The 12,925-nt window shown below is 41.1% G+C and overlaps 1 protein-coding gene across 1 annotated transcript in view; it reads left to right on the forward strand.

Annotated features, from left to right (window-relative positions):
• The first annotated feature begins 417 nt into the window (after positions 1–417).
• LOC149776830 (Na(+)/citrate cotransporter-like) overlaps positions 418–12,925 on the forward strand; it is a 49,482-nt gene continuing 36,974 nt past the window's right edge. The window contains exon 1 of the mRNA XM_089941560.1: positions 418–630. Coding sequence (XP_089797686.1) covers positions 523–630 — 108 coding nt within the window. The 5' untranslated portion in view covers positions 418–522. The remainder of the gene's footprint in view (positions 631–12,925) is intronic.

The following is a 12,925-nucleotide window of genomic DNA, read 5'->3' on the forward strand; positions in this document are numbered from 1 at the left end:
CCTTCTCAACTACTCAAGCCAAAGATGACATTTACACGCACATGACAGATTAGATTTATCCTGTGCTTTTAAGGTATAAATAATTTACATACGAATACAATTATGCATACATGGAGCCTCTTTTTCAGCCTTTTTGAACAACATCTGTATTCTCTCTCTCTCTCTCTCTCTCTCTCTCTCTCTCTCTCTCTTAAATAACATACATCCGTGTTCAAATCAACCGTGTAATCTTGGTAAACACATTATGAATATACACATTTCCAAAAGGTTTATTATACATACAAGTGCGAGATGAGATTATCCATTGACAGGTAAAGAGTGGCTTGATTTACACATTGACTGAAAAGGCCATACAATGGGGGCGTCAGCATATAGCATATTCATAGAAAATGAATACCTATAGAGTGTTAGACTGGGTCACGTGACATAAACAGTCATCTTCTGAATTACCTGTACACGTAAGGACATTTGTGCCACTCAGTATTTTGATCGTTACCTTTGTGGAAGAGTTAGAGGATAATCATGAGCTGCCAAAGTTGTTGGAGATCCCTATGTCGCTGGAAAAACCCTATCATTGTGATTCTCCTGCCTCTTCTTCTCCTTCCATTAGCACTGGTCGGTGAATCGAAGGTTAGTGTTTTCCAGGGATTTACAGGTAAATCAGTCTTAGCCACATTGTATGCTTCCTGTTTCATAATACTTAAAAGATCAGGACCACGTGGCTACTCCACTGCTCATGTACTATTTTGTATCCATTCAACATTACACCTTTTACCTGTCTATATGAATGCCCCTTTTGTATGTTTGTCATATGTATAAATGTCTGTTTATTTGTGTGTCTCTTTCGTACTAGGTACATTGTTAGAGACTGATATTTTAATGTTTCTGACGGTCTGGGATGGGAGGGAAATATTTTGTAAATTAAATCACTGGTGATGATGTCAGCTTTGAAAGAAAATAGTAAATTCAAGATTTTGTTGTGAAAGCTTGTAGGTGCACTTTAAACATTCTGAGTCACAATGTTGTTGTTTTTTTGTGTTTTTTTTTTTTTTTTTTTTTTTTTTTTCATATGGGCAACATTTTTAACTGGGTGAATATATATATATATATATATATATATATATATATATATATATATATATATATATATATATATATATATATAGTACAGATAGAAATGTCCAGGCGTCGTTTTTCTGCTTTTCCAAAAAATTTTTTTAACTTAAGCCTTTCCTATATGTTGATCACGCGTAGGGAATTATAAAGTGCAATGGTTTTGTACCTTTTAGCGGAACAACACTGGGCAACAGTTATATAAGAAAACAAAATTACTGAGGTTAAATCGTGTTATGTTGTTGTTGTCGTTGCCTTTCAAGATCAGTCGACCTGTCTTTGTGTCACGATTGATATGTCTCTATGCGCGCGGTCGGTACAATCGTGTATCAAAAGATCAATGATTTATAATTGCTACAGTACTCCCCACCCCCCAAGGCAGACACATGAACAACTTATCAAGGTATGTTAATATGGATGCCTTGTACAAGCATATATCGTGTTTATTGAGGCAAGTCTCGTTAGCATCAAACTTTAGGAATGTTTAATCTCAGCATTGCAAGACGAAACACGCAGTTTTTTTATTTATTTATGGGGGTGGTTGCATGGAAGTGTTTTGCGCTTAAATTTTGATTAAACAATACACTTTGTGGTGGAAGTTAGATAGCTCCAATAGTGTTCTGAAATTTTCAAGAAAACGTTTAAGACCTAAAACAACTGCGACTTACTAATATTCTTTTCGTACTGAAACTTCACTGGATACGTATACCTGTAGTTTACAATATATAGTTGTTGTGTAACTCGTTTGAACACCACCGTCAGACTGTGATGACTGCTTTGGAACGGACTATTGTTCACTAAGCGGGAGGTTCTGAGTTCGAAACCCGGCCGAGTCATACCAAAACATAGCAGCTTAATATCGTCTATTATCACAACAAGGCATCATCTTCAATACCAAGGTCTACGGGGAGGGGGGAGGGTTGTTTCGGGTTACCTGTTTATCGGTTGGGTATATTTTCATTGTAATCTCTTTGAATTAACGGCAATGCATTGGTTATATTTCATGTCTGCCCAGTAATTTATTGCTCTGTCATAAAAGTCATACTGAACTTTCGTTACTGCGAAATTGTGTGATCTCATTATAGTAGGCAGAAGGCAAAGTTTCACTGAAATTGTTTTTTTTTTTTTTTTTTTTTTTTTCTTGCGGTAGTGAGAATAAAACTTTCATAAACGTTTTGTTGACAGAAGTTACATACTTTACACTAAAAATAAATACGTAAATACATAAAGCAACGTTAAATCGATCTGGGGTATATATGCATGCTCGAGGATATTTATTTGCAACAGATCGTATTCCAAAGGCGCATAATCCAAAAGCAGGAACGTTAACAAATGTGCACAGAAGTTGCCGCAAAGGTATTACAGCAGTTAATATCGATAAATATATCGGTGAGATTAGGAACGCAGACCACCGGCAATTGAAAAGCTTTTCGTCATGGTCTGGCAAAGTAACATTGACATCAAGTTGGTTACTTATTTCTGATTCAATCAGGAATAAATAACCACTTATCGGTTGAAAAAAATAGCCATTTACTTATTCTAGATGCAAAAATGTTGACATCGTGTTTCGTACTTATTCCTTTTTCTCAATTCAACAAGTGTGTCTGAGAGAGATCCGGATTTTACACGTAATTTTAACAATTTCCAGTCATATCGCTACGATGTCTGCAGTGTCGCAACTTATAGTGTTGTCTAGCAATGGGGCACGTGGACATGCTAGGTAATCTCCCTACGCGATTTGTATAAATACCATCTATTCAGAATCCTATTCCTCGAGTTTTGTCGTGTCTTTTTGTTTTTCTAATAGATTATGTACTACCAGTTTTCAAAGAACGTTTCTAAACCAAATTGCTTTAGCCTTGGGCTTGCGTAGTTTCTACTCAGTTTACATATAGGAGCATTTATATTTCTCCGATTCGGTTTATCTAATATCGTCTCAATTTATTCTATGGGTCTAAGTGGACACCTAGCTAAGAATGACCACAAAAGGAGTCAAATGAAATATATGTTTAGCATGGGTTTTGAAATGATCAAATAATATATTTTACTTTCACATTCACTGAGATCAACCTCCAACTTTTAGCCATGAATTATGCTGATTCGACGAATTTTGTCAAAATGTATTCTAGGGATTCAGGCAGATCCCAGACTGTCGGGAAGGGGGAGGGGGGCAAGAAAAGGGTCAAATATAAAATAATATAATTGCAGATATAATGTGTGGAAATGATGTGTATCTACCGATCTGCCTCATTGAGTGGCTTTATATTTGACCTCCATCTTTTCCGGCAACCTGTTCGACTACTGTCGTCCAAACTTATCACAATGTTTGACAAAAGTCCTGACTACATCTGAAATATGGGTTAAAACAGAAATACTTTAAGTAGATAACTCATCCAATTGTGTATATTATCGATCATCTCTCTTAAGTCTGTAGGTAAACAAGTCGTAATGACCCTCTGAGTAGGCCCCTATTTCTCAAAATCGGCGTGATGAATATTTCCAAAATCTTTTTATACTGTTAGAAAAGATTCCTAAGTAAAAGCTGGCAAGGAGGGTTTTAAATTAAAGCTTTCTAAGTAGGGTTTCAAACACTGCTAATTTAAATATCGTCGGTCTATATTTTGCATGTTTAATATTGCCAGGGTTAATAGGAACCCTGATCTTTTCTCTCATTTTTTTCCAGGAAGTTTGCATATCCCTATTTTGAGTGTCAAACCTGTCCCTAGGTACAAAATATCAAGTAAGAGTCTATGTCAGAATATTTTAGGCGATGACTCTATGGTCTATATATATAAAGATAATCATCTTATGAATTGTGTTCGACCTATAACGTATTTAGGTCCCTTTTTTAAAACTTGGCTCGACAATTTTTTTAATTAAACTTTTCCTACTGTTGGAGCAGGTATTGGCTAGAAACGTGCAGAGAGGCTTTGAGATCAAATTCGTCTACGTTAAGATTCAGTTGGTGCAAAACAAAATGCTGATACAACCGATCTAGATTGTACCCGCTTTTCATATGCGGTATCCATACGTTGACCCCTATGTCTCTGATTCATACGGACTACATTCGTCAAGATTTCTTTTGTGGGTTGAAAATGTCCCTAGATATAAAATACGAAAGAAAATTATATATATAAAAAATATTTAAATAGGGTATCACTTGTATACTTTTAATTTAATCCCTTTACGGCCTGTTTTATCACCACATCCATATATTGAGCCCTCTTTGTTGGTGTCCATATGGACCCTCCTATTCCTCTCGAAGCACTTTGTCAATACTTCTTTTGAGGCCAGGCACATATATCTGTGTACAAAATAGAAAAGAATATTAAATGTCATAATCATTTTAGGATTCTACTGCAGGATCAAATTATGGACTTAATGGGTAATCTCCGTATGGCTTTGTTAAACCTACCGTAGATTTAGTTCCCTTTTTCTCCAAATGAGCAAGTCGACGTTTATTCTGAACAGTTTTGCTGGTGGAGCCGATCCCTAACTAGAACTTTCAAAGAGGCATTCAAATTGGAATTATCTAAGTAGGGTTCATTTGGCATTTATTATTAGCATCGATCCAGTTATGTCTGCTTTTCACTCCCAATACCCGTAAGTATCCCTTTATTTCACTGATTCCTCTCGACAATCTCTTCGTCAGGACTTATTTAGTATGTCGAACATACAGCTTGAGACAATGGTTCATGTCAACATTCTTTAAAGATGGAAAATTAGGGCCCATATGAATTCACAAGATTTAGTTCCTTTACGGTCTGTGTTAAACACCTTGTATATTTAGCCGCCTTTTTCTCAGAACCCGCTCAGGCAATTTTCCAAAACGTTTGGTACTGTTGGAATAGACGAATAACCAGCAAGTGTTAAACATGATTTGAAATCATAAAATTTGCTAAGTAGTGGTTGACGCATTGCATATTGTGGATATATATATAATAGATTGACAGTTTACCGGTTAATATTGCCTTTAAGCATAAGGTCCATCCTATTTCTCTGTTTCATCTAGCCAAAACTTGTTAATACCTTTTTGTGATTGACCTACGTACACAATATCAAAGAGCGATACATGCCAATACCTTCTTAATAAGGATTGTATATTCTAATAAATATGGTAAATCAAACATTTTCAGCATGCCATTAAAGTCTACACCATAATTGTCATTTGACAACGCATTGTAAAGATCAGAGAGCAATGGACTTCGGGCCTGTAAGTCCGGGTGCATGGAGTTTGTACATGTTGAACATGTTCCCGTCATACCTCATTTCCGTATAATGCTCTCTCGACTGCCGACCGTCCCATACAGCCATCTTGTTCTCAATACATGTTTCCTAATCATCGTTGGGCATCACAGCAACGCACCCTATCACTAGGCCGGCTGGTGTGTGTGTGATTTGGATATTTAACGTAGCTTTAAAAACATTCAGTCATATCGCTAAGACGTCTGCAGTGTGACAGTTTATAGTGATGTCTAGCACTGGGGCATCATGCCGCAGACATGTAGCATGATGTCCCACCCAGTCACATTATCCTGATACCAGGCCGACTAGTCTTAACACTAATCTCTTAATGCTGAGCGCCAAGTGAGGCAGCTGTTAGTACCACTTTGTAAGTCTTTGATATGACTCGACCGGGGATCGAACCCACGACCTCCAGCATCCGAGGCGGACGCTCTAACCACTAGGCCACCGGAGCGATCTCTACTACGCAGGCTGGGCCCTGGAATATTACCCCATACGGATCTGTTCCAAGCTCTCTCGCACGACCCATATTCAAATGTCCTTTCCGTTCATCTCCCGGCGTTAGATACAAATTACGACGCACTCAATCTGACATTTATATTTTTTTGGCATCAAAGCTCGCGTGCAGTATATTTGTCATGTTTACGCTGTTGAAATTGGCGTCGCAAGCAATTTTCAGACTCGCTGAGAAACCGGTCAATAATCATGTATTATAATCAAATACCAGGATGGCTAATGATAGTAGTTAAGTGGGATACCTTAGCGACAATGGGAATTAGCATTACAAACCCCCCTGGGACTGTTTAGCGACTATGTAAATTTAACATGGAGAAAAATCGTGGGACTGTTTAGCGACAAGGGAAATTAACATGGAGAAAAACCCTGGGACTGTTTAGCGACTATGTAAATTTAACATGGAGAAAAACCCTGGGACTGTTTAGCGACTATGTAAATTTAACATGGGAAGAACTCGTGGGACTGTATAGCGTCAAGGGAATTTAAACAGGGTGGGACTGTATAGCGTCAAGGGAAATTTAACATGGGAATTTTTTTTTAAAAAAAATAAAAAAAAGACAAAAAAAGGGTAGGCAATTGAAAGTCGATCTCTTTTCGAGAGATGTGGGTGGCCCCGAAAAGGGCCTTTGGATTTATGTTAATATGCCCTTAACATAAAGGGCATCTGCGGCATTTTCTTGTCCTCAAGCTGCGTCTTACTCGAGGGCCATAAATCAGTGTCCTCTTGAGGCAACCTTGTCTCTCCACGTACACTCTTCGTGTCCACAGACTGGTGTCTGACTTGTGGACAACTGTCCACTTAGATCGGACATACATTAGCATGTCCGTCCTAAACATCACTGAAGAAACAAGGGTGGATGATTCGACTGTGGTCCACATCTTGAGGCAACGAGAACAGGTGAATCAATGCAGTGAACTGCGCTTATTTATAGGGGCAGGAAGGATTGAAATGGATTGAGTTCATTGACCAATCCAAACACGCGTTACAAAATTCAGTCAGTCCGCATCCAATCCGAAGAGAACAGTCTGTGACGTCACGTAGTTTATATAGATTCGCTAGCGCCTGTGTGCAGTCAATCGATGCGAGACAGTGATTCAACATGACGGAAACTCAGAAAACGATCCATTGGGGTGTACCAGCAGTGGAGACCGCCCAAGGGAACCCGGACTTACTTTCAGAAGAGGTAAATTGGGATTTTGTGGATTTTCTTACCTCGCAAGAATTTGTTCCGGAACCTTCGTCTCCTTCTTCATTACCGCAAGTGGAGAATTTTAGACAGAGACAGAAAGAAGAATTGGAGAAATTTATACAACGACAAAAGGAAGTGGAACAAGCTTTTCTCCTACAGCAACAGCAGCAAGAAGAAGAGGTAAGAAAAAAACAACAACAACAAGAAGTAGCAGCAAAGAAACAAGAGGGTGAAAGTCAAACCGTCACGGTACTGTTGGACATTTTAGCGGAGTTAAGAAGTCTGAAACAAATGTATCAGACTTCTTTATCACGACCGAAGAGAATACGACCTTCCCGAGCTAAACACACCAACCCTGTGACCAAGCCTACCGTACCACCCTTAGTGATTTCAACCAAATCATTACCATCAGATGTAGGCCTCGGCCGTGGCAAAGGCTTAAGACAGTTAAAGTTGATTGCTTAAACTCACCCCTACACCAAAAAAGGCCCTTTTCAGGGCCACCCACGTCTCTCGAAAAGAGATACACTTTTCAATTGCCAATAACTCAAAAGAAAAAAACAAACAATTTTACCCCTATAGTACGTGTCTGTGTATGAGTGCGTGAGTGTACGTTCTTATTTTAAAATCAAAACCGAAAGACACTTACCTTTTTATACCTAATTTATTCTTTTATCAATAGTTACAATCCAATTCACAATTCACAACAGAGCACTTTAAAAAGTACATTCTCTTCTTCTGTTTCTTTTTTTTTTACTCTCTCTGTTTTTTTGAATTTCTTCACTGTCACAGTCTTTTCCTCCTCTTCTTCCTCCTCACTTTATTTCCTTCCTCTTTTCTTCTCCTCTTTCTTTTTCTTCACCTGTCTGCTATCTTCTTTCTCTTCTTCCTCTGAAGAATCCCTCTCTTCTTCTAACTCCTCTTGTTTCTTTTTTGGGCAATCTGGAGACCAATGTCCTTTTTCTTGACAATAATAACAGGTATCTTGACTTTTGTCTCTTTTAACCCCTGTTTTTCTTTTTTGACGGTCTGGACACTCTGAAGACCAATGCCCTTTCTTCTGACAGATATAGCAAGTATCTTCACTTTTATCTCGAAAGGAAGGAGAGTAGTCCGTCGGCTGGTCTGAAGAAAATTTTCTAATGACCCCTCGCAAAGCTCTGATGAAACGTTCCTTCTGGGTAGTCTCTTCCATCGTTGTGCTCGGTTTGAGAGTGAAATGAATAGTGAAAGGAAAAGACACACACCCTTTTATATACGCTGGTCTGCTAGGACTATAAATTAGTCCATGGTGTTTAAATTTTAGTCATTTGACTTTTTTCACTCAAGATGAAACGATCCTATTCATTCAAGAAGAAAGACGAAGAAAGTAAGAGGCAGAAACGTGATCTATCGCCTCGTACCAGGGCTGAAGTCTTGGCACAAATTCATGCCAGTGATTTTGAAGAGGACATGAGTGAACCAGAATCCGAACCCTCTAAACCAAGTTCACCACCCTTAGTCAACCCTGAAAAATACTATTCCATTCGAGAGACGGAAAAGCGCTCCTCTAGAAAATTTAGAACCACGGCTTACAAATACACGGTGAAGTTTAAAGATTTCAAGTCCGAAGTACCGTTAGAGAAAGCAGAAGGGTTCATCACTGGGGTGTGGGATTCTTTGCTCACCACACTCAAGCGACAATGTCAACCCAAAGAAGACGATCGCTTGAGACTCTCCATACAACACGACGGTTTGAAATCCCCTGTTTGGATCGAGTTTAGCACCCCTGCAGAATTGACCGCTTCCAAAGTCATGGACAAGATTCAACACGTGCAACAATCCAATGACCAGTTTGACATCACCGATGGAAAAACCACACTCGACATGACCCACGTCTCTCCTCCTCAAGGGACTGGACGCAATAAGGTATTACTGGTGAACGACCTTCGCAGCACCAAAAAGAGTCTCGTCCAAATTCACAATTCTCAAGACCAGATGTGTTTAGCCCGAGCCATCGTGGTGGGACGAACCTATGCCAACAAGAACGACACGGTAGAATGGAAAAGAACCTGGAAAACTATTCAACGATCGGACCGAGCCAAACAACGAAACGAAGCAGAACTCCTGTTGCAACAAGCTGACCTATCCAAAGACACACCCTGTGGCATTCCTGAAATGCAAAAATGCAAGATGTCCTAGCTCAACGCTACACCTTGAAAGTACACCCTCAAGAAGTGCGTGGGCCTCTGTTGTTTCGAGGCCAAGACTTTAAGGACGGAAAATACATTCATGTCTATTATCACGATGACCATTTCGATACCATTACCGGTATCACTGCATTCCTGGGATACGGTTATTACTGCGAGAAATGTGACCATGGTTATAATAATCGAGAGCAACACAAGCATTGCGGATTGAAATGCTCAGGATGTTTGGCCTCTCCACCCTGTCTGAGCGAAGGACCAGTGCATTGTTCAACTTGTCTGCGCACGTTTGTCAGCCCTACCTGTTACCAACAACATTTGAAGACGCAAGGTTCACAGCAGAAATGTGCTTGTCAACTGCTGAGATTGAGCCCTACGTGTGGACAAGGCATACGTACCAATAATGCCAAGGCACACGTATGTTCAGGAAAGAAAAAATGTCACATTTGTCACCACATCGTGGACTTGGAACACCAATGCTACGTGCAAAAATACCAACCCCCACCAAAGAAAGAAGACGGTCACAAGAAGAAAGGCAATTTCATCTTTTTCGATTTCGAATGCATGCAAGAGACCGGTATTCACATTCCTAATTTCTGCGTGGCTCATCGAGCGTGCGAGAAGTGCATTCAAGAACCTATCTTCAGTCATTGCCCTCACTGCAGTAAGATTCCCGGAGGGCGTGAAAAAATCTTTCGAGGACCGAACACGTTAGCCGATTTTGCCCAATGGGTCTTAGACCCCATCGACAAGACGTGGAGCCAAGAGGACATCGAACGTTACGGAGATTGTCATCGTCATGCCACGGTGACGGCTCACAATTTCTCCGGATACGATGGACAGTTTATTTTGAGATACTATACGGAACAAGGCACCGAGCGTCCTAAAGTCACTTTGAACGGAGCCAAAATCATTTTCATGCAAATGGGACAAGTACAGTTTAAAGATTCGATGAATTACTTGGCCATGCCTTTGAGCCGAATGCCTAAAACGTTTGGAATGACAGAAATGGCTAAAGGGTACTTTCCGCACTTTTTCAATACGGAAGCCAATCAACACGCCGTTCTACCCCATTTACCTGAGGCTCATTATTACGACCCCGACAACATGCGTACCGAACAACGAGAAGCTTTCTACGCTTGGTACCAGGCTCACGCCTCGGACCCTTTCGACTTTCAGGACGAAATGCTAAAGTATTGTCGTTCCGACGTGGACATTTTACGACGTTGCTGTGGAAAATTTCGAGAACTGTTCATGGAACACGGAGGGGTCGATCCTTTGAAAGAAGCTTGCACCATTGCCAAAGCGTGTTCCTTAGTGTACCGGCAACGATTCATGCCTGAAAACACCGTAGCTGTCATCAGCCCTCAAACGACCCACTTTGTCAAACGTCAATACTCGGTCAAAGCCCTACGCTGGTTACATTACTTGTGCGACAAGGAAGACAAGTGGATTCAGCTTGCCCGCAACGGAGGGGGCGTAAAGACCATCGGAACGTATTCGGTCGATGGCTGGGACTTAGAAAACCCCAAGATCGTGTACGAGTTTAACGGTTGTTTATTTCACGGATGTCCCGTCTGCTACCCTGATCGTGACACTAAAAATCAGCTTTTACAACGAACCATGGAAGACCTGTACCAGGCCACTTGTCAGCGACGCCTAAAGTTAGAACAGTAAGAATACCAAGTGGTGGAAATGTGGGAACACGAATACGATCACCGTTTGAAAACCGATCCCGAATTTAAACGCCTCGTGGAAAGTTACCAGTTCATGGACCCCCTGAACCCGAGGGATAGCTTGTACGGAGGAAGGACCAATGCCACCTGTTTGCTGTACCAAGTCGACGAAGAGAAAGGAGAAGAAATCAAATACTTGGACGTGTGTTCGCTGTATCCCTACGTGTGCAAATATTGTCACTTTCCTGCAGGGCACCCGCAATTGCTGACGCAACACATCGACCTGAAAAACATTCGACAATACGAAGGCTTGATCAAGTGCAAAGTTTTGCCTCCCAAGGACTTGTACCACCCCGTCTTACCTCACCATTGCCAAGGCAAACTGATGTTTCCTTTGTGCCGTACTTGTCCCGAAACGTGCAACCAAGATCTGCCTTGTCAGCACACCCAGGAAGAACGGGTCTTGACGGGGACGTGGGTCAGCGTAGAATTGTTCAAAGCTCTGGACATGGGATATCAACTGTTAGAAGTGTACGAAATTTGCCACTTTCCCAAGACACAACAATACCACAAGGGTGACCCCACGCAGAAAGGCATTTTCGCCGACTACGTGGATGCCTTTTTGAAACTGAAGCAAGAAGCCAGTGGCTATCCGTCCTGGTGTCACACTCCCGAAGACCAAAAGACATTCAAAGAGAAATACTATGAACAAGAAGGTATCCCTTTAGATCACATCGAGAAAAACGAAGGCAGGCGATCGTTTGCCAAAGTGATGTTAAATTGTTTGTGGGGTAAAATGGCACAACGCCCGTGTTTACCCAAGACGGAATATTTGACCGAACCTTCCCGCTACTTCCAGATGATTCACGACAAAACCAAATACATGAAACACGTGGACGTCGTTCGCGAGGATTTGATCTTGGTCAATTACGAAGAAGATCTGGACTTTGTACAAGACGACCCCTTTGGAAATGTCATCATTGCAGCTTACGTGACAGCTCATGCTCGCTTAAAATTGTACGAAGCTTTAGAACTGTTAGGGGATCGCGTCCTGTACTTTGACACGGACAGTTGCATTTACATCCATCACCCGAGTCAACAGCACCCTGACATCGAAGGAGACCGTTTAGGAGCCTGGACAGACGAGCATCCCGACGACAAGATTCTAAGTTTCGTCAGTGGCGGTCCCAAAAATTACGGCTACGAATACCGGGACCCACAAGGAGAAGTGCACACGACGTGTAAAGTGAAAGGATTGACTCTGAATTATCGTACCAGTCGTATGGTCAACTTTGGGGTATTGAAAGAAGTCTTGCAATCGGGAGAGGATGAACACTTTAAAGTGACCACCTATCAGCCCAACAAGATTGTACGTTTACCCACTCACCACATCGTCAGTCGACCCTTGGAAAAAGTCTATCAAATCGTGTACCAGAAGCGAGTGCGACTTCCCAATCATTTCACTTTACCGTATGGACATGTTGGTATAAAACATTGGTTGTAAGCGGATAGCCACCCACCAGAAGGATGACTTCGCCACAGCAAGAATCGAGTGAGAAACCCGATGAGAACTCAAAGTTCAAACCCTACTATTTTCCGGTTTTCTTGGCTGACTATTGTGATTGTGCCCGTCGATTGGACACGTTTCAAGCATGGCCTACAGGTAGGAAAGGATTACCTTCTTCGCATATTTTAGCTAGAACAGGATTTGTCTACTTGGGACCTGAGTCAGGATTGGGATACGAAGTACAGTGTTTCGCTTGCGGACTGAAGTTACGAATGGATCTATGTATCTACAAAGATTCAGCTATTCTGGAACATACTCGATGGTCTCCGCACTGTCCTTACCTTTCTATGGCCTTTCCACCCATGGCACTACGGTACAATGATGACGGCACCTTAGAGACGGCACCTTCCAAAACTAGACATAAAAAACATAAAAAAGGAACGATGTACAAGCTTGAGACTGCATTGCGACTAGTATAAAAAGGGACTATGG

The sequence above is a fragment of the Sinohyriopsis cumingii genome, chromosome 18, assembly GCF_028554795.1.
Source record: "Sinohyriopsis cumingii isolate HCF-2022 chromosome 18, ASM2855479v2, whole genome shotgun sequence".
Taxonomy (NCBI): domain Eukaryota; kingdom Metazoa; phylum Mollusca; class Bivalvia; order Unionida; family Unionidae; genus Sinohyriopsis; species Sinohyriopsis cumingii.